At 39.7% G+C, this 27,697-nt stretch overlaps 1 protein-coding gene across 1 annotated transcript in view; it reads left to right on the forward strand.

Annotated features, from left to right (window-relative positions):
- The first annotated feature begins 1,759 nt into the window (after positions 1–1,759).
- ART3 (ADP-ribosyltransferase 3 (inactive)) overlaps positions 1,760–27,697 on the forward strand; it is a 44,820-nt gene continuing 18,882 nt past the window's right edge. Inside the window, exons 1-2 of the mRNA XM_022599525.2 lie at positions 1,760–1,834; positions 7,917–8,628. Coding sequence (XP_022455233.2) covers positions 1,766–1,834; positions 7,917–8,628 — 781 coding nt within the window. The 5' untranslated portion in view covers positions 1,760–1,765. The remainder of the gene's footprint in view (positions 1,835–7,916; positions 8,629–27,697) is intronic.

Genomic DNA, 27,697 nt, shown 5'->3' on the forward strand with positions numbered 1-27,697 from the left:
ATTCTGGTTAAGTATGCATATTCATGTCTTTTGTTAGTTTGAGTGCTTTTCAGCTTTATTTCACTTACTTGTGTGTCCCAGCACCTGGCACAGTACCTAAAATACAGTAAGCCAGTTGAGTGAATGGTGATAGCCATCACCATTGCCAGTGATTAACACAGCAAGTTCCCTGAGTTATGCGAACCATTTAGCTAGGGTAAAATCCTTGCTTTAGTCTGACATCTCAGCAGTCAAAGGGTCAAAGGGTTAGGAATGGGAAGTGATCACTCTCTGAGAAGCCCAGAACTGAGGGCTCAGACCTGAACACGCTGTGTGGTTAGAGGGAATTGCTGTGGCTTTACAAGCCTCTTGGAGATTTCATGTGCTAACAGTAATGATTCCAAGGGATAGTCTGGGGGGCAGATATAAATAGCAGAACACAAATGAGGTAATGTGCCACTGCCAAGCTATTGCTGGGGATGTTTATAAAAAGAAAGGCATTCCCTTCTCAGCTCTCAGTGTCAACAGCCTCCTATCCTGAAGACACGCTCACCACCACTGAGAGACTGGGGAAACAGTTTGAGACCTAGCATCATTTAAACCTCCACAGACAGAAAAGCCAGGTAAACATTTTGACTTATTTACACTCAGACTATGGAAGTGAAGAATTTTCAAGAAAATCCTGATTCAGAGCTTGCTTGGTACATACTGCCTTGTGACAGTTATCTGTCAAGTATTATTTTCCAAATCCTTTTTTTAAAGGGAAGCTTCACACAAGAGTGGCATGTTTGTACTATCTTTAGTGAAAGAAACTGCTCCTGAATAAAGATGGGGATCTGGGGCCAAAGGGAAGACTATCTTCTTTCCCCTGTGCTGTTCTTCCCCATTTTCAGATGCCATAATATGGTGATTGGTAGGATTAAAAAAAAGAGATTTCAGTTCAGTTCCAGCCATGTCAACTTTGTTGTAGGTATGTGGAAGGAACTATAAACCAGTCTTTAATTGAATCAGTTAATGGCTCTGGGACAGCTTCAGCCCTTGACGGCCTCTTACCCTCCTGTTTACCTGCTCCTGTCTCATGAACTTCGGGATGAATATTGGGCATTCAGCCAATAGAATTATATAATCTTACTAGAATTGCTTCCTACCCATTTCCTTCTTATTCCTGCCTTCAGAAAGTTATGCAAGACACTTGTTTTATCCTTGGCTTCTCTTAAATGTGAATATTTGGGAGAAGCAGATTGCCTCGGATAACCTGGTTTTTACCACTACTGGCCTCCATCCTAGCCAAATGGGCATGACTTGGTTTGCAAAGAGGATCAAAGAATGGATGATATGCGTGGATACTAACTCCTGGAGAATTCTTGGAGACTGGGATCTAGGGGACCAATTCGAAACGGTTGTTTTTTAGTTTGTGATTGCCTATGTATGCTGAGGGGAGATTTAGAGATAGGAAGAAAAAATGACTACCAGTGACTATGGTGGGAGAGACAACATGTCTAAAAGAGAATGGAAATGGACAGATTTAATCTTGAGCAAACTGCTGAAGTTCTCTGAGCTTTGGTTTCCTCATCTGTAGAATGAGGGTGTTAGACCACCAGACAAAGTCTAATGACCCTTCCAGCCATTGGAAATTTATTAATAATCACTTCCTAACCATTATGATACCCACTCTTACCCAGAATGAAAAAATATATATAGTGTGTGTCATCCTGTTCTACTTCCCTAAACCTTTTCTTTAAGTCTACTAAATTGGAATTTTTTCTTTTTAATTTAGAAGAGAAAAATGAAGGCAGGACATTTTGAAATGGTCACCATGCTGCTGGCACCTATGATTCTAATGGACATCTTCCAGGTAATGTTAGGAATGGGAAGCATGTGGTCACTGGAATGGGAACTCTTGATAGAAGGTTGCCTGAGGCATTTGTGTGGGTTGATGATAGAAATGAGAACAGAGAGAGTAGGTAAATTAGTTTTTTACAAGTAGATCTTATCTTTTACACACTGATATGTGTTAACTGTAGAAAATTGAAAAATTAAAATTAATCAAAAAGAGGAAAGTAAAAATCCACAATCTTCCACCCAGAGGGAAAGACTCAGTCTGTTGGTGTGTATTCTTCTCAGTTTTCTTCTATGTGTTTATGTTTGTAATTTACAAAAATGGATTCACACTATACATAGTATTTTTTTACCTTTTTAAGTTAATATTGTGCTACAGGTGTCTGTCCATGGCATCAGATATTCTAAAAATATGTATTATTCTTCAGATAAGATGACACTGCAATGTTTATCTACATGTTTTCCATTAAACTATATAGTGACTATTTTCCCACATTCAGTATTCTTTTTTTTTTCTGATAGAGAGTTTATGATTTTATTTTTTACAATTGAATCTTTAAACATTCTGTATCATATATTTTTTTAAATTTTATTTATTTTTGGCTGCGTTGGGTCTTCGTTGCTGTGTGCGGGCTTTCTCTAGTTGTGGGGGCTACTCTTCGTAGCGGTGCACGGGCTTCTCAGCACGGTGGCTTCTGTTGTTGCGGAGCATAGGCTCTAGGCGCACAGGCTTCAGCAGTTGTGGCACATGGGCTCAGTAGTTGTGGCTCGCGGGCTCTAGAACGCGGGCTCAGTAGTTGTGGTGCACGGGCTTAGTTGCTCCGCGGCATGTGGGATCTTCCCGGACCAGGGCTCGAACCTGTGTCCCCTGCATTAGCAGGCAGGTTCTCAACCACTGCGCCACCAGGGAAGTCCCTATCATATTTTTATGTAAAATATGAGCCAGGTATCTCACCTGATATTTCCCGCCACATTGTTAGCTCTCATATCACTACTGAATGAGTATTCGTCCACTGATTTGAAGTACGTTCTTTAAAATGTGTTAAATTCTTAAAATTTTACCCATTTTTAAATTTAATACTCTGATATATTGTTTATAGAATCACTATATATTCTGTTACCTGGTCTGCAGTGTGACTTTTTAAAAATTCAAGTATAATTCACATATAAAAATATACCATTTTACTTAAAAAAATTTTTTTTTAAATTTATTTATTTCGGCTGTGTTGGGTCTTCGTTGCTGCACGTGGGCTTTCTATAGTTGCAGAGAGCGGGGGCCACTCTTTGTTGCGGTGTGCAGGCTTCTCAGTGTGGTAGCTTCTCTTGTTGCAGAGCATGGGCTCTAGGCGCACGGGCTTCAGTAGCTGTGGCACACGGGCTCCGTAGTTGTGGCTTGTGGGCTCTAGAGTGCAGTCTCAGTAGTTGTGGCACATGGGCTTAGTTGCTCTGCGGCATGTGGGATCTTCCTGGCCCAGGGGTCGAATCCGTGTCCCCTGCATTGGCAGGTGGATTCTTAACTGCTGCTCCACCAGGGAAGTCCCCCAAATATACCGTTTTAAAGTGTACAGTTCAGTGATTTTCATATATTCACTATGCTGTGCAACCATCACCACTATCTCATTATAGGACATTCCCATCATGCCAAAAAAGAAATCCTGTAGCTATAAGCAGTCAGTCCCAATTCCCTCTTCCCTGCATCCCCTGGGATGCACTTTGTCTCTATGGATTTGCATATTCTGGACATTTTATCTGAATGGAATCATACAATATCTGGCCTTTTGTGTGGCTTCTTTTACTTAGCATAACATTTTCAAGGTTCATCCATGTTGCAGTGTATATTAGCACATCCTTCTTTTTTATTGTTTAATAATATTCCATTGCATGGTTATGCCACATTTTTTTTTATCCATTCATTAATTGATGGACATTTGGGTTGGCCCCACATTTTTGTTCTTATGAATGAATAGTCCTGCCACAAACTTTCATGCAAAGGTTTTTGTTTGTGGGAACATATATTTTCAGTTCTCTTGGGTATATACCCAGGAGTAGAATTGCTGGGTCATGTGACTATGTTTAAAATTTTGAGGAAGTGCCCCAAACTTTTCCACAGTGGCTGCACCGTTTTAATTACTTATACAGCAGGGTATGAGGGTTCTATTTCTCTACATCCTTGCTGACACTTGCTATTTTCCTTTTTTTTTGGCTGTGTTGGGTCTTCGTTGCTGCACGCAGGCTTTCTCTAGTTGCAGTGAGTGGGGGCTACTCTTTGTTGCGGTGCACAGGCTTCTCATTGTGGTGGCTTCTCTTGTTGCGGAGCACGGGCTCTAGGCACGTGAGCTTCGGTAGTTGTGGCACACAAGCTCAGTAGTTGTGACGCACGGGCTTAGTTGTTCCGAGGTATGTGGGATCTTCCCAGACCAGAGGTCGAACCTGTGTCTCGTGTCTCCTGCCTTGGCAGGTGAATTCTTAACCACTGCGCCGCCAGGGAAGTCCCTATTTTCCTTTTTCTTCCTTATCTTTATAGCCATCCTAATGGGTGTGAGGTGGTATCTCACTGTGGTTTTGATTTGCCTTTTTAATATTCTTCTGCAACATAAATTTGATGTGTTTGTTTTATGAATATTTCATAATTTGTTTAACCAATTTCTTTTTTTAACCATTTAGGTCATTTTTACATTTTTGTAATAAACCTTTGGTAATTGAATTTCATCCATATAGGATTTTGTTTCAATGGATAACTCAGAGGAAGAAAATATAATCAGTGTGTTCACCTAGCCTTTGTACCTGTTCCTTGTCCGTTCAGTTTCCCCTGAATTGTGGCGGCATTTGTGGGCTTTTTCAGTGCTCAAGGTACTCACTATACAGAACACACAATCAGCGGTGGCCTTTGGCCAGAAAGAATTGATGTCTAAAATTAGACATGCAGAGACTAGTTAGAGGCACAGGGGGAAAGACAGGATCATATTGGATCAACCCTTGATATGGTGTGAGGAATGTGGGGTGGTGGTTTCAGGGTGTGATGTCTTATAAGATGTTGAAGTCTTGAACATAAATTAGGCATTGGCGCCCAAGATGCACTCTGGTACGTTCTGTGCTGTGGACGAAAGTGCATTTCTTGGCTAGGAGATGGCAATGATTTGATCTCATGAAGCTCAAATTCCCATTTCAAGAAAGTGACCTACAGACCCAGGAGTTCAGGGTCTCAGTGACTTCCCCAGCAGAATATTCTGTGGCTGGTAATCAAGACCGTTTCTGATGCCAACACAATTCCTACATTCGTAAAACGGTGTTGTGAATTGCCTGCCCAGCCTTTCATAAGGGTTAACCGTTATGAGGACAAAATGAAACTTTTTTTTTAAAAAGTGCTACATAAATGTCAGTGATCTTCATCATCAGAAACGCAACACTTTGGTTAAGAGAACGGACTCTGGAGCCAGATTGCCTGGGTTCAAATATCAATTCCAAACAAGTTAATCTCTCTGTGCCTTAGTTTCCTCACCCTTAAAAAAGGAACGAATAATAGTACCTACCTACTTCACAGGGTTACCATGAAGATTAAATGAATTAATATATATGAACACTTAGTGCTTCACATACAGAAAGCACTCTGGAGAAGTTTGTTAGGCCTTAACGATGAAGTGGCCACAGGGGGTGACTGAGAAGGAGAAATCTAAGAAAATTTCACAAATGAATAGATGGTTTTATATAAGGACTAGGTTGATGGTAGCTGTAGGCAGTAAGATTATAAGTTCGGTCTTGGTCTTAGATTGTTTTGTTTGAAGGGTCTTTGAGCAATTCAAGTGCAGTTATTAAGTAGGCAGTTGCTATACAGATCTTGCACTTACAGGACAGGTCAGAGGTATTTAGATGATAACTGAAACTATGGGTCTTATATAATTGCCTAAGGGTAGAACTGAGAGTTGGAAAATAAGTAGCCTTGAGAAACACCAGCGTTTAATGGCCAACGAAAATATGCTAGATCTGCAAAGGAGTCTAAGAAGAAATGTTTCCTTAGTGAGAGCTACTTGGATGGAGGAATGGGGGTGGGAGACTGGATTGAAGAGGGTTGGGATATGAGTGGAAATGAAACGGAGATGGCAAAGATAGATGTCTTTTTGAAGAAGTTTGACTATGAGGGGAGAAGAGAGATAGTGAGAAGGAGATAGTGTGGGATATGGAACCAAGTTATGCTCTGCTTGCTTAAGTTGGTTCCCTGCACCGCCTCTTCCTTTCCACACACACACTCACACGCTTTAAGAATCATTCACATGGAGCCTGCAACTTTAAGAGATCCTGGCTAAGTGTTTCTATAAAGTCTCCAACTGAGGTTGCAACTATATACTCTATACTTGCATATAGTTGTATATAGTCTATAGCAACTATAGCAACTATATACTCTATACAAGTATAGAGCAGTGGAAAGAGACAATGATATGGAGGGCATTACCCTTTTACTTGTAGAAACCCTTAGATGGTGTCTCTGGGCAGATGTGCTCACCCTGTGTTTTGATCCATAGGCCTGAGCACAGGGTTCTTACTTAGTTCACTTGAGCTAAATATTTTGCCAGTTGCTATGCTAGGTGCTTGGAATTCAGGAGATAACTGTGATACAGATCGTGCCCTTGAGGAACTTACAGTATAATACAGTCTGCTCTCCGTCCACGCATGACCCTGCAGATAGAGAGGGCCCACTGTATTCATTGTACCGCACCTTTTTTTTTTTTGGCTGCACCACATGGCATGCAGGATCTTAGTTCCCCGACCAGGGTTCAAACCAGCACCCCTGGTTTGTGCAAGCGCGGAGCCTTAACCACTGGACCGCCGGGGAAGGCTGTACTATGCCAGTTTTATAAGGAACTTGAGCATTTGTGGATTTTGGTGTTTGCGGGGGCTCCTGGGACCGATCCCCCATGGGTACTGAGGGAAGACTGTACATATATTCCTAGTACGAAATGATAAGAATAACCACAGCTCGTTGAAGGCTTGATATGTGCCTTGGGGCTAAGGCATGGGGCTAAGGACTTTGCCTATACTCATTATATCACTTAATCCTCACAACAATCCTGCAATGAAGATACTATTTCCTCACGTTATCCCCATTTTTTAGACGAAAAAAATTGAAGCTCAGAAATGTCAAGTAACTTTCCCATAAGTAATTAGTACCCAGTTAGTAACAGAAATGGAATTTGAACCCAGATCTATCTGATTCAAAGCTAGTAGTGTTCATTACACCACACTGCCCTGCTTCTTACGTTATGTGTGTCATTTAAAGATGCTTAGTCCTTTTCCAGTTACTTGTAACGGAAAGAAAATTCAAACTAGCTCAGATAAATAGGGAATTTACTGATTCTTATGACTGAAGCAACATACCGTTTCCAGGTAAAGCTAGACTCAGGCCTTAAGTAATGTTATCAGGCCCTCATCTCTCTCTTCACCTCTCAGCTCTGCAAACCTTCCTTTGTTGGCTTTATTTGTAGACAGGATTCTCCATGGGACTAAATGGATAACTATTGGCTGCCACAAGCCAATATTATCCTTAGAGCTTATGGTTATAGGGAAAGAAAGCCTTTTGTTTTTCTGGGAGTGCTCTGGTCTTTAAGCCTGCATCGTTGCTTATCATAGGGGCTGAAGATGCAGAATCAGTCCTAGCTGAACCACACAGACAAGGGGGAGGGGGCATTCTCAGAGCAAAAGGGGTAATGTTTGCCTTTATATATTTATCCTTCATGTAAAGTGTTTCACACAAGATATTTCAGATTCACTCAACAGTCTTGAGTGGTTGAGGAAATTAGCTAAGAATATTGTTCAAAGCCAGGACTGCCACCCATTTTCCTCAGTTTCACTCTTATTGTTCTTTCCTCTGTACCACAGGGTTCAAACGAATGAGTTGTAGGCATGGTCATTTACTCTTTCATACAAATATGTGAGAAAAGTTATCATTAGCAGTGGAAGATACTTCCTACGTAAAAACGTACCCAAAGTTGATTGTAAGCAAGGGAGAGAGTCTGGGCATGAGGGGGTGGATGCGATAAACTGAGAGAAATGATGTACACCAAGTATCTTTACTTCAAGAGTATTAATGTCCTTTTCCTTTGAAGGTACAAGCTGAAATGTTAGATATGGCAGACAATGCATTTGATGACGAATACCTAAAATGCACTGGCAGGATGGAACTCAAATATGTTCCCCAGCTGCTCAAGGAGGAAAAAGCAAGCCTCCAGCTCTTGGAAGATGTGTGGGAAAATGCAGAAGCCAAGTGGGAAGCTCGGAAGACTCAGCTCTTTCTCCCTATGGGTTTTAAGGATAACCATGGAATAGCCCTGATGGCATATGTTTCTGAAGCTCAAGAGCAAACTTCCTTTTACCATCTGTTCAATGAAGCTGGGAAAATGGCTGGCCAGTCTCGAAGAGATTATGTCTATGGCTTCCAGTTCAAAGCTTTTCATTTTTACCTGACGAAAGCTCTGCAGTTGCTGAGAAGACCTTGTGAGAACAGTTACAAAAACGTGGTGTATAGCGTAAGGCAGACTACTTTATTTACATTTGGAGGACTAAACCAAGTCCGATTTGGCCATTTCACCTTGGCATATTCAACCAAACCTCAAGTTGCTAATGACCAAGACGTTCTGTTAACCATCAACACGTGCTTTGGAATTGCCGTTGAAAAATTTTTTGATAAAGAAAGTGAAAGAATTATTTTAATACCCCTGAATGAGGTTTTTCATGTGTCACAGGATGGGACTGGCAATAACCTTATCCTTCAAAGCACAAACAAGACCTGCAGCCATTATGAGTGTGCATTTCTAGGTGGTAAGTGTCTCTGTTCTGTCTGTGCATGTCTGGGAAAGAAGGAGTGAGACTCTTAGGCCCAGGGAGAGGTCAGGAAGAAAATTGGGAGGTTTTAAAAGGAGACAAAACATTGGTGGTCTCTCATCTAGCTCTTTTCATACTGTTAGTTTCTTTTTTCATAATTTAATTGTATCAAAATAATACATTTACGGTATTATTGAAAGTTAAAAAACCAAAATACTAATTTAAGGTAATGGTTCTCAGCTAACAGTTTTGCCCACTAGGGTCAGTTGACCGTAGCTGGAAACATTTTTAATTGTCACGACCATCTTTAGTTGCTGCTAGCATCTAGTGGGTATAGGCCAAGGAACAAAACCTGCCTGGTGGCTCTCATTTAATTGGAAGTCTGGAGGTGGGCTGTCCAGAGTTGGTACAGGGGCTGAACTACGTCATTAGTAACTCAGACTCTTTGTCGTCCACCAATTTGAGCATGTTGGTTTGTTGATTCATGTTTTCAGTGTGACTGTTGGCAGCTGTAGGCATCAATCCATGTTCAAGACAAAAAGAAAGGATAGGAGGATGGCAGCCAAATCTGCCTGTTTAATCAGGAGGGTAAAAAGCTTTCCGAGAAATTCCGAGTAGACTTCTGATTGCATATCATCGACCAGAACAGCTACTTGATCGTCTGTAACTACAAGAAAATCTTGCAAAGAGGGTAATTAGCTTTTCCAGACTCTGTCGTGTAGGGAGGCAGGGGAGAAGGGAATTAGAAGAATCTGATCACCACCACCCTCCTCAACATTTGTGCCTTTCCCCTTCCCATTCTCCCAGTGTAGTAAAGACTGGTACCGTTTTGTTTTGAAGTACTACTTTTACCTCAGAGTTATTAGTTGTATGATTTTCTGTTTCCTTAGCTTTTTATATCCCATCAATAATTCACCCCCTGAATCCTTAGAAATATAAATCTCCTCTTAATACATTTAGGTATATCAGATACTCTCTCTTTTTTTTTCTGGATATACTCCTGGATTCCATCATCTTGCTTTATGAAAATATCCTGAAATCTCTCCTCACTACTATTCTGAGACTTTCTTTTGCTTATCCCCTATGAGGAATCCCTTATATCTTGGATTTCCTTCTCTTTCTTGAATTACTCCTTAGTTTGGAAGGGGTAGGGATTCTTCAGAAGTTTTCTGAGAAAAGAGATATTGAGGCAAATTTTCTGAGACTTTGTATACCTGAAAAATCTATCTTTGAGACCTTGAATAATAGTTTGTAGATTTGTATTTTTGTCTTGGAAATTATTTTCCTTGGAATTTTGGAGATGTTCCTTCATTGTCTTTTAGTTTCTGAGGCTGCTGTTAAAAAGTGTGAAGCCATTCTAATTACTAAAACTTTGAATGAGACTTGTTTTGCCCTCTGGGAGGTTTTAGGATATTTTCTTTATCGCCAGCGTTCTGAAATTTTATGGTATTGTGCTTTGGGCTATATGAGTAAAGGGTTAACAAAACCCTTTCTCCTTCCTCTTATGAAAATGGCCTCTTGTTGATCTTCTTCTAGCACTATTTCTCTGTAATCTACTAAAGGTGGAATGACAGGTGTATAACCATACAACACTGCCTAATGGTAAACATAACCGTTGACCGTTACAGTGCCTCTGAGCTGCGAGGTTGTGAATGAAGTATAAATACCTGGAGGGAAGCCATAGCTTTGGGCATTCCTGAATGTGGTGTGACATACTGAGGTATTCTTCTTGCTGAGTCCTGGAGTACTCATGGCGTGATTGATATAAGAGATGTTGTCTTCTATGTGTGGCATGAGGCTACTGAGCTAGGATAGTTCCTGCACCCACCTGTGTAACCTTGTTTTCTTGTATTTGAGATGTCATTCTGGGGACTGAAGGACAGCCCTGGACTGCTGTGAGGACTTGCATTGAAGGTGTATCACTCATGCTACCCTTTAATAGGTATGCTGTGTTCCCTGCCTTTCATTCTTCTGCAAAACTGAGTAAACTGGTGAGGGGATGCCTTTTGGGGTCTTATGAGTATGATTGTCTAGGTGAACCCCAAACTATAGCTGCTGGTCAAACAGAGCGAGTATTGAAGTAGGGCCTTGGAAGTGGGATAGACTTTTAGACCTTGACTCAAATGTGCCAGTGCATTATGAGATAAAAAAGAACAGGTAGAGAAGTGCTGATGAGATTATACCTGTGAGATGGAGTGGGGAGGGGAGCTGGTCCACTTTTGATTTAATGGCAGAAGCTATGTGGCCATTGAGATCCCTGGGGCACAAAACTTAAGGACGTCTTCATGCTTAGGGTCATATACTTGCACAACCTGCACCTGCGTGATCCTAAGAGCGAGTGCCTCCTTAAATTTTGCGCTCTAAACACGTCATTTGCCTCACCTTAGTCCTGGCCCTGAGTTGGAAGTTAGACCAACTGTTCTCCTTGAGGGGGCAGATGAAGACTGAAGCGAGCAAATTTATGTTGAGAGGAAGAGTGCCCATTTCCCTCGCCCAGCCATACAGTGGACCTGACCAAAAACGAAGCCAGTTGGAGCCAGTTCATACCAGCTTACGGGAGCTGACTGTGGGCATATATCTCTTGGCAATTCCTCATACATCACGATGGCTTGAAATTGGCCGTGGATGAGAGTTATACCATGGACATCAGCAAACCCTGCAAGTCAGAACCCCCGTTCTCCACCCCAGAACCTGTCCAATTTTACCAGCACATTATAGCCAGAAACCCAGTTGCAGCTGGGCTGACAAAATGATACCACTTTTGGTGCTTCTAATGCACTCAGCCAAATGCTATTTCTGGAGCCATTGGTTCTGCAGAAACCCTGGCTACGGTAGCTGCAGTAGGCCAGATCAGTCACTCGTGTCTGGTTGATGAACAGAGGTGGGCAGTGGAGCCCACAGAGTTCATGTTTGTGAGTAGCATTACGATAAACAAAAGGGGTGGAGCCGCTGGGTTGATTCAGAATGAGCCAAGTCTCAGACCTACATGGGGAAGTGTGTTATGAGCCCAGTGTGAGGAAAGGGGAGGAGAGTGGGCAAACTTCTGCGGGCCTGCCCAGAAAGGCAGGCAGAGGCTACACAGCAGGTTAATGTTCAAACCAGCCACAAGGGAAAACCTCCGTGGGGGCTCACCTGTGCTATTTGTTTGGAGAGCTCTGGCAAACACTTGATTGTGTTGCTTTACCTCTAAGCTGGAGTCTGACCAGTGCCCTCTGCTGCCATCTGGAGGTAACTAATGGGAACTCAGGATCAAAAACACCCTGAAGGGATCATTAAAGCTAGGCTGTTTGAAACACTATGAAGGATAATAACCAGGGGTTTTAAAAGCTCAAGCCAGGAGGATATAATCAGAACCTTGTTCCACTGTGACTGACTATACCTCTGGATGTAAAAAGGCAGCATCTATGAAAGTGATTAAAAAATTATACTGTGCTAAATTTAGTGTGCTGACGCAGTCCTGTGCTGTTACTTTCAACTTGCTTGTGATTTTCAAGATAAAAATGTATGTGGGCCTTACCAAAGCTAGTTAGCTAAAGAAAATAGTTCAGTTGGTTAGGAAGTGGAGAGGATAATTCATGGTGGTCAAAGATACTCGTAGTAATCCAAGATAACGGGAGTAAGTAAATGGTAACAAAACCCTTGATCTGTCCTAATGGGAAAATTACCGCAGGTTGACCTTCTTTTATACTGTTTTTCTAGAAAACTTGATAAAAGTAGAATGTCATCTGTGTGATCAGGCTACATTCCTCATCGTTTAAAATGACCCCATCTGAAAACTGCACTTGGATTGGGAGGACTATAGATGAATTATAAATACCTGGTAGGAAGCCATAGCTTTGAGATTTCATGCACCTTACAGTGTAGATATAATATGATTTATTGGAAGAAAACTTATAAGCAGAGAAATAGCAGAGTATACCTCATCCCCTGAACTCTCATTATTTTACTGAACAGGCTGGTCATAGATCATCTGGTATTTTGGACAGTATTTCCATAGAGAGGGACCAGACGGTATATATGTAAATATATTTTACATATTAATAGAGTCATGGGGGCAGGGAATATCAGTGTTCCCTGACTGCAAAAGTAATCTTGTTCGAAAGGAAGAGCCCCTGAACTCCAGTGGCTGGTGTCAGTCTATTTTGTTGAGCTTACTCAGACCTGTTGAGGCAACTCTCTGCTAAGCCATCAAAAGGGGGAAAGAAGATGAACCTACAGAGCTATCCAGATTTATTTTTTATAAATCCACCCCCAGCACTTGAGGGTTCATCAAATATAAGTACCTTCATTCGTTCTGATGGACACTCTTTTAGCCTTCCTTGGGAGTAGCAAAGTTTCTGTGTTGTTGTCTGGGATTGGGGATTCAACAAGATTCCGTATAGATAAACCAGATAGGAAGTGACATATCACATATCTATCACCTCGAGAAATTCACATTATGAATCAATGCCAAGAACATTTGGAAGGCTGTTCAGACTGTTTATTCCATATTTATAGGAAAAGGGAGAACTTTTCCTATAAAGGGAGAGCTCTTCATTACCAAACCCCTCCAGACTTTCACCCACCAGACTTGTTCATGCTGATTGTATCAGTCAAGGCTTCCAACCAGAGAAACAGAATCAGTTGTAAGGAATTGGCTTACATTATTGTATGGGCTAGCAAGACAAGTCTGAAATCTATAGGTCAGGCTGTCAGGAAGGGCAGGCTGGAATTCCTGGGTATGAACTGAAGCTCTGCCCACAGGCAGAATTTCTTCTTTTGGGAAGCCTAAACGCTTAAGGCCTTTCTATTCATTGTGTCAGGCCCACCAGATTATCTTGGATAATCTCCCTTATATAAAGGTAACTGATTATAGATTTTAATCCCATCTACAAAATACCTTCAAGGCAACAACTTAGATTAATGTTTGATTGAATAACTAGGGACTGTATCCTAGACAAGTTGATACATAAAACTGACCCTCACACCTGTATTAGTTATCCATCACTGCATAACAAATTACTCCAAAATTTAGTGGCTAAAAACAACATTTATTGTCTCATAGTTGCTGTGTCAGGAATCTGGGTTCAGTGTAACTGGGTCTTTTGACTCGGGATCTCTCACAAGGCTGCAGTCATCATAATACTTGACTGGGAAAGATGTACTTCCCAGCTCACTCACATGGTTGATGGCAGGATTCAGTTCCTAGTGGGTTGTTGACTAAGGCCTTATTTCCTCATGAGCTGTTGGCTGGAGGCCTCCCTTGTTCCTAACTACATAGGCCTCTCCATAGACTGTCACAGCATGGCAGCTGTCTTTTCAGGTGTGAAGTCTTACAGGTGAGGCCCCCATTGAGCCAATAGTTTGGATAAAGTAGTAGGTGAGGCTTTGTTCTGTCTAATGCAGAGGTTCTCAGACTTTCTTGGTTCACGGTGTCCTTAGTGTTGTCATAATTTTTTCAGAGTGTCCCTAGGCTAAAATAAATGCCTAAAAATTCCATTTATTAAGTAAACTCAAACAACTCAATAAATATTTATGTCCTAATATCTTAGTAGCTGTTTTTTAAGAAGTAATATATAAAAAAAGTTTTAAGAACTATTATTTCATTTTTAACCACAGTGACTTGCTAATGGGATGTATGTGCCTATTGGACACTGACTGCACAGCTTCTCAAACCTTGGTGTCAGATTAGATACCACCTTATTTCCTGATCCACACTGATTTTTCACATATACTTGCTTTTTTTCACAACAATTGCTAAAAACCCAGCTTTGCAAATATGTGATGTTATCGAATAGAATGTAACATAACTTTGAAACTGTGTTCTAACTAAAGCTAGTAGTTCATGCAGTGTCTGAAAGATATCAAGTCGGGCTGTGTTTGTCTTGAAATTTTAAAATATCCCTTGGTACCCCTGTGAATTTGCTAGAGCGTGCAGGGACACCTCTACCACTGTTTGGAAACTGCAGGTCTAATGGATGGGCAGCCATTTATTTGCGGAAGTGGCTAAGGCTTTAGGAGCCAGGTTTGGCCCTTAACTGGAGGTAAAATTTCCATGTGACAATGGAACTTTTGGGAGTTTGTCCTACTTCATGGGAATTTAGTTCAAAGAGAACCCATGGCACAATAAGATATTATGTTGGAGAATCATGACTTTTCTTTTTTTTTTTTTTTTTTTGCGGTACGCGGGCCTCTCACTGCTGTGGCCTCTCCCGTTGCGGAGCACAGGCTCCGGACGCGCAGGCTCAGCGGCCATGGCTCACAGGCCCAGCCGCTCCGTGGCATGTGGGATCTTCCCTGACCGGGGCACAAACCCGTGTCCCCTGCATCGGCAGGTGGACTCTCAACCACTGCACCACCAGGGAAGCCCCCTGACTTTTCTTTTAGTGAGACAGTCTGTCTCATTAGGCCCAGTAACAGGCTAGCAGTAGCAGGGCCTACAAAGGGAGGAGTCCTTGTGTCCAAAAGTGCAGTGGCCAACAAATACTGCTGTAGTCTTGTTGCCAAAAATTCCAATCAGCTATGAGTTTGGTCACAGACATCTGTAATTTCTTGAGATCTGAAGGAGATAGGAACTCCTGGGAGGGCTTTATTTACTGTTGTCTGAACTGCTTCCAAGGCTTCTTACTGTAGAGCTCCCTGTTAAAATAACAACTTATAAGGTTTTCCAGTGTGGCTGGTAGGAATAGTCACTATTCTTCATCCTTTGAGTTCTTTCCCTGGCCTTGGGTAGTTTCCTTAGACAAGTATAAACTGATCAGTACTTTGTTGAGTACTGGAAACCCTTTGAAGATCTCTGGGTTTCTCTTTGCAGCTCCTTTCTCTTTAGTACTCTGTAAAAACCAAACTATCCTGGTATTTTTCGTTGTGGAAGAAGTTTAAACTGCTTAATAGTTATAATACCATGTGAGTTTTCTGTTTGTTCTCGAGTTATTTTTGATAAGTTACATTTTTCTAGGAATTGTCCATTTGTCTTATATTTCAAATTTATTGGCATAAAGCTAGTCACAGTAAACTCATCTCTTTTTACACCTGCTGAATCCATGGTTATATTCCCTTTTTCAATCCCTATATATATTTGTGTCTTCTCCCGTTTATTTCTGGATCAATCTCTTACCCATTTTTAACCCTCCTACTTTTTTTTTATTGAAGTATAGTTGATTTACAATATTGTGTTAGGTTCAGGTGTACAGCAAAGTGATTCAGTTATATATATATATTTTTTCAGATTATTTTCCATTATAGGTTATACAGGATATAGTTCCTCATGTCATACAGTAAATCCTTATTGCTAATTATTTTATATATAGTAGTTTGTATCTGTTAATTGCATATTCCTAATTTATCCCTACCCCCTCCTCCCTTTCCCCTTTGGTAACCATAAGTTTGTTTTCTGTGTCTATGAATCTGTTTGTTTTGTATATAGATTCATTTGTATTATTTTTTAGTTTCTACATATGTATTTCTCTGTTTGACTTACTTCACTTAGTATGATGTTCTCTAGGTCCATCCATGTTGTCGCAAATGACAATATTTCATTCTTTTTTATGGCTGAGTAATATTCCATTGTGTTTATACATATACATACACAATGGAATATTATATATATAATATATTATAATGCATATATGTGGTATATAGATATATATACCACATCTTCTTAAGCCAGTCATCTATTGATGGGCACTTAGGTTGTTTCCATGTCTTGGCTATTCTAAGTAGTGCTGCTATGAACATTGAGGTGCATGTATCTTTTTGAATTAGGTTTTTCATCTTTTCTGGATATATGCTCAGGAGTGGGATTGCTGGATCATATGGTGGTTCTATTTTTAGTTTCTTAAGGAACCTCCATACTGTTTTCCATAGTGGATGCACCAATTTACATTCCCACCAGCAGTGTAGGAGGGTTTCCTTTTCTCTACACTCTCTCCAGCATTTATTGTTTTCAGACTTTTTGATGATAGACATTCTGATAGGTGTGAGGTGATACCTCATTGTAGTTTTGATTTATTTGTCTCTAATAATTATGATATTGAGCATCTTTTCATGTGCCTGTTGGCCATCTGTATGTCTTCTTTGGAAAAATATCTATTCAAGTTTTCTTTCTATCTTTTGTTTGGATTGTTTGGTTTTTTGCTGTTGAGTTGTAGGAGCTGTTTGTATATTTTGGATATTAACTCCTGTCAGTTGCATTCCGTAGGTTGTCTTTTTTTGTTGTTGATTGTTTCCTTTGCTGTGCAAAAGCTTTTATGTTTGTTTAGGTCCCATTTGCTTAGTTTTGCTTTAATTTTTTCTTTTTTTTTGCCTTGGGAGACTGATCTAAGAAAATACTGCTACAATTTATGTCAGAGAATGTTTTGCCTGTGTTCTCTTCTAGGAATTTTATGGAATTATGTCTTATATTTAGGTCTTTAAACCATTTGAGTTTATTTTTGTATATGCTATGGGAGAGTGTTCTAATTTCATTGATTTTTATGTAGCTATCCAGCTTTCCCAACACCACTTGTTGAAGAGGCTGCCTTTTCTCCATTGTATGTTCTTGCCTCCTTTGTTGTAGATTAATTGACTATAGATGTGTTGGTTTATTTCTGGACTCTCTGTTCTGTTCCATTGATCTATTTGTTTTTGTGCCAATTCCACGCTATTTTGATTACTGTAGCTTTGTAGTATTGTCTGAAATCTTGGGAGGGTTATGCCTCCAGCTTTGTTCTTTTTCCTCAGGATTGCTTTGGCAATTCTGGGTCTTCCATGGTTCCATATAAATTTTAGGATTATTAGTTCTAGTATTGTGAAAATGGAATGGATATTTTGATAGGGATTACATTAACCTGTAGATTGCTTCGGGTAGTATGACCATTTTAATAATATTAATTTTTCTAATCCAAGAGCATGGGATACCTTTCCATTTCTTTAAATCATCTTCAGTCCCTTTATCAGTGTTTTATAGTTTTCAATGTATAGGTCTTTCACCTCCTTGCTTAAAAGTTTTTTCCAATTTTTTTTGACATGATTTTAAATGGGATTTTTTTTCTTTTACTTTCTGATATTTCATTGTTAGTGTAAAGAAATACAACAGATTTCTGTATATCGATCTTATATCCTGCTACCTTGCTGAGTTCATTTATTAGTTCTAATAGTTTTTGTGTGGAGTCTTTAGAGTTCTCTATATAGAGTATCATGTCATCTGCAAATAGTGACAGTTTTACCTCTTCCCTTCAAATTTGGATACCTTTTGTTTTTCTTGTCTGATTGCTGTGCTAGGATTTCTAATACTGTGTTGAATAGAAGTGGTGAGAGTGAGCATCCTTGTCTTATTCCTGAATTTAGCAGGAAGGCTTTCAGCTTTTTCTGTTGAGTATGATGTTGGCTGTGGGTTTGTTGTAAATGGCTTTTATTGTGTTGAGTTATGTTCCCTCTATACCCACTTTGGTGAGAGTTTTTATCTTGAATGGATGTTGAATTTTATCAAATGCTTTTTCTGCATCTATTGAGATGGTCATGTGGTTTTGTCTTTTATTTTGTTGATGTGGTGTATCATATTGATTGATTTACTTATTTGAACCATCCTTGTGACCCTGGAATGAATCCAACTTAAACATTCTGCATGACACTTTTTAGGTATTGTTAGATTAGGTTTGCTAATATTTTGTTGAGGATCTTTGATCTATATTCATGAAAGATATTGGCCTGTAATTTTCATGTTTTGTGGTGCTTTTGTCTGGTTTTGGTATCAGGGTGATGGTGGCTTCATAAGAATTTGGGAGCGTTCCCTCCTCTTCAGTCTCTTGGAATAGTTTGAGAAGGATAGGTATAAGTTCTTCTTTATATGTTTGGTAGAATTCCCCATTGAAGCCGTCCATTCCTAGACTTTTGTTTGCAGGGAATTTTTAAATTATGGATTTTATTTCACTTCTAATGATTGGTTTGTTCAAATTATCTGTTTCTTTTTGACTCAATTTTGGCAGGCTATATGTTTCTAGAAACTTTTCCATTTCTTCTAAGTTGTCCAATTTGTTGGCATATAACTGTTCATAGTATTCTCTTATGATTTTTTGTATTTCTGCACTATTGGTTGTTATTTCTCCTCTTTCATTTCTTATTTTGTTTGGGTCCTCTTTCTTTTCTTCTTGGTGAGCCTGGCTAGAGGTTTGTCGATTTTGTTTATCTTTTAAAAAAACCAACTCTTGGTTTTATTGATCTTTTCTATTGTTTTTTATCTCTATTTTTATTTAGTTCCTCTCTGATCTTTATTATTTCCTTCCTTCTGCTGACTTTGGGTTTTGTTTGGTCTTTTTCTAATTCTTTTAGGTGACAGTTTGTTTATTTGAGACTTGTTTCTTAAGGAAGGCCTGTATTGCTATTACCTTCTCTCTTAGAACTGCTTTTGCTATATCTCATAGATTTTGTAAGGCTGTATTTTCATTGTCATTTGTTTCAAGGTGTTCTCCGATTTCCTCTTTGAATTCATCATCAACCCATTGTTTTTTTTAGTAGCATGTTGTTTAGTCTCCATGTGATTTGTTTCTACCTTTTTTTTCTTTTCGTGGTTGATTTCTAGTTTCATACTGTGGTGGTCAGAAAAGATGCTTGAAATAATTTCTATCCTCTTAAAATTGTTGAGGCCTGTTTTGTGTCCTAGTATGTGGTCTGTTCTAGAGAATGGTCCATGCACCCTTGAAAAGAATGTGCATTCTGGGTTTTTTGGATGTAATGTCCTGTAGATATCAATTAAATCCAACTGGCCTATTGTGTCATTTAGAATCTTTGTTGCCTTGTTAATTTCACCTGGAATATCTGTCTACTGACGTCAGTAGAGTGTTAAAGTCTCTTACTATTACTGTATTCCTGTCAGTTTCTCCTTCTATGTCTGTTCGTATTTGTTTTATATATCTAGGTGCTTCTATACTGGGTGAATATGTTAATGAGTGTAATATCCTCTTCTTGTATTGATCCCTTTATCATTATATAGTGTCCTTCTTTGTTTTTCCTTATGGACTTTGTTTGAGTCTGTATTGTCTGATATGGATATTGCTACCCCCACTTTCTTGTTGTTTTCATTTGCATGAAATACCTTTTTCCATCCCCTCACTTTCAATCTACGTATGTCTTTTGCCCTAAAGTGAGTCTCTTGTAAGCAGCATATTGTAGGTTCTTTTTCTTTTTTTAATCTGCCATTCTGTGTCTTTTGATTGGAGCATTTATTTAGTCCATTGACATTTAAGTAATTATTGACAAATATATGTTTATTGCCATTTTAAACCTTGTTTTCAAGGTGATTTTGTAGTTCTTCCTTGTTCATTTCTTCTTTTTGTTTTTCTTTTTGTGGTTTTCTTTTGTATTATGCTTGACTTGCTTTCTTTTTGTTTTTGGTGAATCTGTCGTATGGTTTTGACTTGTGGTTACCCTTGTTTTCAAGTATGTTAACCCATAACTACTTGCTTTAGACTGGTAGTCATATAAGTTCAAACGCATTCTAAAAGATCTACAATTTTAATCCCCTCCCCCATATTTCATGATTTTGATGTCCTGTTTTACATCTTAATGTTTATGTTTTTGCTGTTAATTGTAGTTATAGACACTTTTACAAAAATTTTCTGATTTTTTAAAATCTGTGTACTGGCTTATTTAAGTGGTCTTCAATCCTTTTATACATTTGCCATTCCTATTGTGACTTTCCCTTTCTTATAGATTCTTGATTCTTTTCTATTTAAAGAAGACCTTTCAATATTTCTTTTAGGTTAGGTTTAGTATTGCTGTATTCTTTTAGTTTTTGCTTGTCTGAGACATCCTTTATCTCTTCTTCTAGCCTAAAGGATAGTCTTGCTGGGTAGAGTATCCTAGGTTGCAGATTTTTCCCTTTCATGACTTTGTTTGACAGTGTTTCTGCAGAGAAATTAGCTAAGAGCTTTATGGGGGTTCCTTTGTAACTGACTCTTTGTTTCTCTTTTGCTGCCTTTAGCTTCTTCTCTTTATCTTGAACTTTTTCCATTTTTTTTTTTTAAACATCTTTATTGGGGTATAATTGCTTTACAATTGTGTGTTAGTTTCTGCTTTATAACAAAGTGAATCAGTTATACATATACATATGTTCCCATATGTCTTCCCTCTTGCGTCTCCCTCCCTCCCACTCTCCCTATCCCACCCCTCCAGGCTGTCACAAAGCACCGAGCTAATATCCCTGTGCCTTGCGGCTGCTTCCCCCTAGCTATCTACCTTACTACGTTTGTTAGTGTGTATATGTCCATGACTCTCTCTCGCCCTGTCAAAGCTCACCCTTCCCCCTCCCCATATCCTCAAGTCCGTTCTCCAGTAGGTCTGCGTCTTTATTCCTGTCTTACCCCTAGGTTCTTCATGACATTTTTTTTCCCCTTAAATTCCATATATATGCGTTAGCATACGGTATTTGTCTTTTTCTTTCTGACTTACTTCACTCTGTATGACAGACTCTAGGTCTATCCATCTCATTACAAATAGCTCAATTTCATTTCTTTTTAAGGCTGAGTAATATTCCATTGTATATATGTGCCACATCTTCTTTATCCATTCATCCGATGATGGGCGCTTAGGTTGTTTCCATCTCCGGGCTATTGTAAATAGAGCTGCAATGAACATTTTGGTACATGACTCTTTTTGAATTTTGGTTTTCTCAGGGTATATGCCCAGTAGTGGGATTGCTGGGTCATATGGTAATTCTATTTGTAGTTTTTTAAGGAACCTCCATACTGTTCTCCATAGTGGCTGAACCAATTCACATTCCCACCAGCAGTGCAAGAGGGTTCCCTTTTCTCCACACCCTCTCCAGCATTTATTGTTTCTAGATTTTTTGATGATGGCCATTCTGACTGGTGTGAGATGATATCTCATTGTAGTTTTGATTTGCATTTCTCTAATGATTAATGATGTTGAGCATTCTTTCATGTGTTTGTTGGCATTCTGTATATCTTCTTTGGAGAAATGTCTATTTAGGTCTTCTGCCCATTTTTGGATTGGGTTGTTTGTTTTTTTGGTATTGAGCTGCATGAGCTGCTTGTAAATTTTGGAGATTAATCCTTTGTCAGTTGCTTCATTTGCAAATATTTTCTCCCATTCTGAGGGTTGTCTTTTGGTCTTGTTTATGGTTTCCTTTGCTGTGCAAAAGCTTTTAAGTTTCATTAGGTCCCATTTGTTTATTTATGTTTTTATTTCCATTTCTCTAGGAGGTGGGTCAAAAAGGATCTTGCTGTGATTTATGTCATACAGTGTTCTGCTTATGTTTCCTCTAAGAGTTTTATAGTGTCTGGCCTTACATTTAGGTCTTTAATCCATTTTCAGTTTATTTTTGTATATGGTGTTAGGAAGTGCTCTAATTTCATTCTTTTACATTTAACTGTCCAGTTTTCCCAGCACCACTTATTGAAGAGGCTGTCTTTTCTCCATTGTGTATTCTTGCCTCCTTTATCAAAGATAAGGTGACCATATGTGCGTGGGTTTATCTCTGGGCTTTCTATCCTGTTCCATTGATCTATATTTCTGTTTTTGTGCCAGTACCATACTGTCTTGATTACTGTAGCTTTGTAGTATAGTCTGAAGTCAGGGAGCCTGATTCCTCCAGCTCCTTTTTTCGTTCTCAAGATTGCTTTGGCTATTCGGGGTCTTTTGTGTTTCCATACAAATTGTGAAATTTTTTGTTCTAGTTCTGTGAAAAATGCCAGTGGTAGTTTGATAGGGATTGCATTGAATCTGTAGATTGCTTTGGGTAGTAGAGTCATTTTCACAATGTTGATTCTTCCAATCCAAGAACATGGTATATCTCTCCATCTATTTGTATCATCTTTAATTTCTTTCATCAGTGTCTTATAATTTTCTGCATACAGGTCTTTCGTCTCCTTAGGTAGGTTTATTCCTAGATATTTTATTCTTTTTGTTGCAATGGTAAATGGGAGTGTTTTCTTGATTTCACTTTCAGATTTTTCATCATTAGTATATAGGAATGCCAGAGATTTCTGTGCATTAACTTTGTATCCTGCTACTTTACCAAATTCATTGATTACCTCTAGTAGTTTTCTGGTAGCATCTTTAGGATTCTCTATGTATAGTATCATGTCATCTGCAAACAGTGACAGCTTTACTTCTTCTTTTCCGATTTGGATTCCTTTTATTTCCTTTTCTTCTCTGATTGCTGTGGCTAAAACTTCCAAAATTATGTTGAATAAGAGTGGTGAGAGTGGGCAACCTTGTCTTGTTCCTGATCTTAGTGGAAATGCTTTCAGTTTTTCACCATTGAGGATGATGTTTGCTGTGGGCTTGTCATATATGGCCTTTATTATGTTGAGGAAAGTTCCCTCTAGGCCTATTTTCTGCAGGGTTTTTAGCATAAATGGGTGTTGAATTTTGTCGAAAGCTTTCTCTGCATCTATTGAGATGATCATATGGTTTTTCTCCTTCAATTTGTTAATATGGTTTATCACATTGATAGATTTGCGTATATTGAAGAATCCTTGCATTCCTGGAATAAACCCCACTTGATCATGGTGTATGATCCTTTTAATGTGCTGTTGGATTCTGTTTGCTAGTATTTTGTTGAGGATTTTTGCATCTATGTTCATCAGTGATATTGGCCTGTAGTTTTCTTTCTTTGTGACATCCTTGTCTGGTTTTGGTATCAAGGTGATGGTGGCCTCGTAGAAGGAATTTGGGAGTGTTCCTCCCTCTGCTATATTTTGGAAGAGTTTGAGAAGGATAGGTGTTAGCTCTTCTCTAAATGTTTGATAGAATTCGCCTGTGAAGCCATCTGGTCCTGGGCTTTTGTTTGTTGGAAGATTTTTAATGACAGTTTCAATTTCAGTGCTTGTGATTGGTCTGTTCATATTTTCTATTTCTTCCTGATTCAGTCTTGTTAGGTTGTGCATTTCTAAGAATTTGTCCATTTCTTCCAGATTGTCCATTTTATTGGCATAGAGTTGCTTGTAGTAATCTCTTATGATTTTTTTTATTTCTGCAGTGTCAGTTGTTACTTCTCCTTTTTCATTTCTAATTCTATTGATTTGAGTCTTCTCCCTTTTTTTCTTGATGAGTCTGGCTAGTGGTTTATCTATTTTGTTTATCTTCTCAAAGAACCAGCTTTTAGTTTTATTGATCTTTGCTATCGTTTCCTTCATTTCTTTTTCATTTATTTCTGATCTGATTTTTATGATTTCTTTCCTTCTGCTAGCTTTGGGGTTTTTTTGTTCTTCTTTCTCTAATTGCTTGAGGTGCAAGGTTAGGTTGTTTATTCGAGATGTTTCCTGCTTCTTAAGGTGGGCTTGTATTGCTATAAACTTCCCCCTTAGAACTGCTTTTGCTGCATCCCATAGGTTTTGGGTCGTTGTGTCTCCATTGTCATTTGTTTCTAGGTATTTTTTTATTCCCTCTTTGATTTCTTCAGTGATCACTTCATTATTAAGTAGTGTATTGTTTAGCTTCCATGTGTTTGTATTTTTTACAGATCTTTTCCTGTAATTGATATCTAGTCTCATGGCGTTGTGGTCAGAAAAGATACTTGATACAATTTCAATTTTCTTAAGTTTACCAAGGCTTGATTTGTGACCCAAGATATGATCTATCCTGGAGAATGTTCCATGAGCACTTGAGAAAAATGTGTATTCTGTTGTTTTTGGATGGAGTGTCCTATAAATATCAATTAAGTCCGTCTTGTTTAATGTATCATTTAAAGCTTGTGTTTCCTTATTTATTTTCATTTTGGATGATCTGTCCATGGGTGAAAGTGGGGTGTTAAAGTCCCCTACTATGAATGTGTTACCGTCAATCTCCCCTTTTATGGCTGTTAGTATTTGCCTTATGTATTGAGGTGCTCCTATGTTGGGTGCATAAATATTTACAATTGTTATATCTTCTTCTTGGATCGATCCCTTGATCTTTATGTAGTGTCCTTCTTTGTCTCTTGTAATAGTCCTTATTTTAAAGTCTATTTTGTCTGATATGAGAATTGCTACTCCAGCTTTCTTTTGGTTTCCATTTGCATGGAATATCTTTTTCCATCCCCTTATTTTCAGTCTGTATGTGTCTCTAGGTCTGAAGTGGGTCTCTTGTAGACAGCATATATAAGGGTCTTGTTTTTGTATCCATTCAGCCAATCTGTGTCTTTTGGTGGGAGCATTTAGTCCATTTACATTTAAGGTAATTATCGATATGTATGTTCCTATTCCCATTTTCTATATTGTTTTGGGTTCGTTATTATAGGTCTTTTCCTTCTCTTGTGTTCCTTGTCTAGAGAAGTTCCTTTAGCATTTGCTGTAAAGCTGGTTTGGTGGTGCTAAACTCTCTCAGCTTTTGCTTGTCTGTAAAGGTTTTAATTTCTCCATCAAATCTGAATGAGATCCTTGCTGGGTAGAGTAGCCTTGGTTGCAGGTTTTTCTCCTTCATCACTTTCAGTATGTCCTGCCACTCCCTTCTGGCTTGTAGGGTTTCTGCTGAGAGATCAGCTGTTAACCTTATGGGGACTCCCTTGTGTGTTATTTGCTGTTTTTCCCTTGCTGCTTTTAATATGCTTTCTTTGTATTTAATTTTTGACAGTTTGATTAATATGTGTCTTGGCGTATTTCTCCTTGTATTTATCCTGTATGGGACTCTCTGTGCTTCCTGGACTTGATTAACTATTCCCTTTCCCATATTAGGGAAGTTTTCAACTATAATCTCTTCAAATATTTTCTCAGTCCCTTTCTTTTTCTCTTCTTCTTCTGGAACCCCTATAATTCGAATGTTGGTGCGTTTAATGTTGTCCCAGAGGTCTCTGAGACTGTCCTCAGTTCTTTTCATTCTTTTTTCTTTATTCTGCTCTGCAGTAGTTATTTCCACTATTTTATCTTCCAGGTCACTTATCCGTTCTTCTGCCTCAGTTATTCTGTTATTGATCCCATCTAGAGTACTTTTAATTTCATTTATTGCGTTGTTCATCATTGCTTGTTTCATCTTTATTTCTTCTAGGTCCTTGTTAACTGCTTCTTGCATTTTGTCCATTCTACTTCCAAGATTTCGGATCATCCTTACTATCATTATTCTGAATTCTTTTTCAGGTAGACTGCCTATTTTCTCTTCATTTGTTAGGTCTGGTGCATTTTTATCTTGCTCCTTCATCTGCTGTGTGTTTTTCTGTCTTCTCATTTTGCTTATCTTACTGTGTTTGGGGTCTCCTTTTTGCAGGCTGCACGTTCGTAGTTCCCGTTGTTTTTGATGTCTGTCTCCAGTGGCTAAGGTTGTTTCAGTGGGTTGTGTAGGCTTCCTGGTGGAGGGGACTAGTGCCTGTGTTGTGGTGGATGAGGCTGGATCTTGTCTCTCTAGTGGGCAGGTTCACGTCTGGTGGTGTGTTTTGGGGTGTCTGTGGCCTTATTATGATTTTAGGCAGCCTCTCTGCTAATGGGTGGGGTTGTGTTCCTGTTTTGCTAGTTGTTTGGCATAGGTTGTCTAGCACTGTGGCTTGCTGGTCGTTGAGTGAAGCTGGGTGCTGGTGTTAAGATGGAGGTCACTGGGAGATTTCCACCGTTTAATATTATGTGGAGCTGGGAGGTCTCTTGTTGACCAGTGTCCTGATGTTGGCTCTCCTACCTCAGAGGCAGAGCCCTGACTCCTGGCTGGAGCACCAAGAGACTTTCATCCACACGGCTCAGAATAAAAGGGAGAAAAAGTAGAGAGAATTAGTAGAAGTATGAGGAAAGAAAGAAGGAAAGGAGGAAAGGAAGGAAGGGAGAAAGAAGCAAAGAAGGAAAGAAAGGAGGGAGGGAGGAAGGAAGGAAGGAAGGAAGGAGGGAAAGAAGGAAAAAAGACAGAAAGAAAGAAGATGCAGTAAAAATAAAATAAAGTATAATATAGTTATTGAATTAAAAAATATTTAGAAAAAAAAAAAAAAAAAGAGGGACGGATAGAACCTTAGGACAAATGTTGGAAGCAAAGCTATACAGAGAAAATCTTATACAGAAGCATACACATACACCTTCACAAAAAGAGGTAAAGGGGGAAAAATCATAAATCTTGCTCTCAGAGACCACCTCCTCAATTTGGGGTGATTCGTTGTCTAAAGGAGGGAAGGACGGAAAGAAAGAAAGAAAGAAAGAAGGAACGACGGTAAAGTATAATAAAGTTATTACAATTAAAATTAATTATTGAGAAAAAAATTTTTTTTTAAAAAACCATGGACGGATAGAGCCCTAGGACAAATGGTGGAAGCAAGAGTATACAGACAAGATCTCACACATAAGCATACACGTACACATTCACAAAAAGAGGAAAAGGGAAAAAAATCATAGATCTCGCTCCTAAATTCCACCTCTTCAATTTGGGATCATTCCTTGTCTATTCAGGTATTCCACAGATGCAGGGTATATCAAGTTGATTGTGGAGCTTTAATCCGCTGCTTCTGAGGCTGCTGGGAAAGATTTCCCTTTCTCTTCTTTGTTCTCACAGCTCACAGGAGCTCAGCTTTGGATTTGGCCCTGCCTCTGCGTGTAGGTCGCTGGAGGGCGTCTGTTTTTTGCTCAGACAGGAAAGGGTTAAAGGGGCCGCTGATTCGGGGGCTCAGGCTCACTCAGGCCGGGGGTGAGGGGGGGGAAGGAGGGGCACTGCGTGCGGGGCGGGCCTGCGGCGTCAGAGGCGGCGTGACGTTGCGGCAGAGGCCGGCGTGACGTGACGTTGCACCAGCCTGAGGCCCGCCGTGCGTTCTCCCGGGGAAGTTGTCCCTGGTTCCCGGGAACCTGGCAGTGGCGGGCTGCACAGGCTCCGCGGAAGAGGGGTGTGGAGAGTGACCTGTGCTCGCACACAGGCCCCTTGGTGGCGGCAGCAGCAGCCTTAGCGTCTCCCGCCCGTCTCTGGGGTCCGCGCTTTTAGCCGCGGCTCGCGCCCATCTCTGGGGTTCGCGCTTTTAGCCGCGGCTCGCGCCCGTCTCTGGGGTTCGCGCTTTTAGCCGCGGCTCGCGCCCGTCTCTGGAGTTCCTTTAAGCAGCGCTCTTAAACCCCTCTCCTCGCGCACCAGGAAACAAAGAGGGAAGAAAAAGTCTCTTGCCTCTTCGGCAGGTGCAGGCTTTTCCCCGAACTCCCTCCCGGCTAGTCGTGGTGCACTA

The sequence above is a fragment of the Delphinapterus leucas genome, chromosome 5 (assembly GCF_059928025.1).
Source record: "Delphinapterus leucas isolate spDelLeu-1000000601 "Yukka" chromosome 5, BTC_Dleu_Yukka2, whole genome shotgun sequence".
In the NCBI taxonomy this organism is placed as follows: domain Eukaryota; kingdom Metazoa; phylum Chordata; class Mammalia; order Artiodactyla; family Monodontidae; genus Delphinapterus; species Delphinapterus leucas.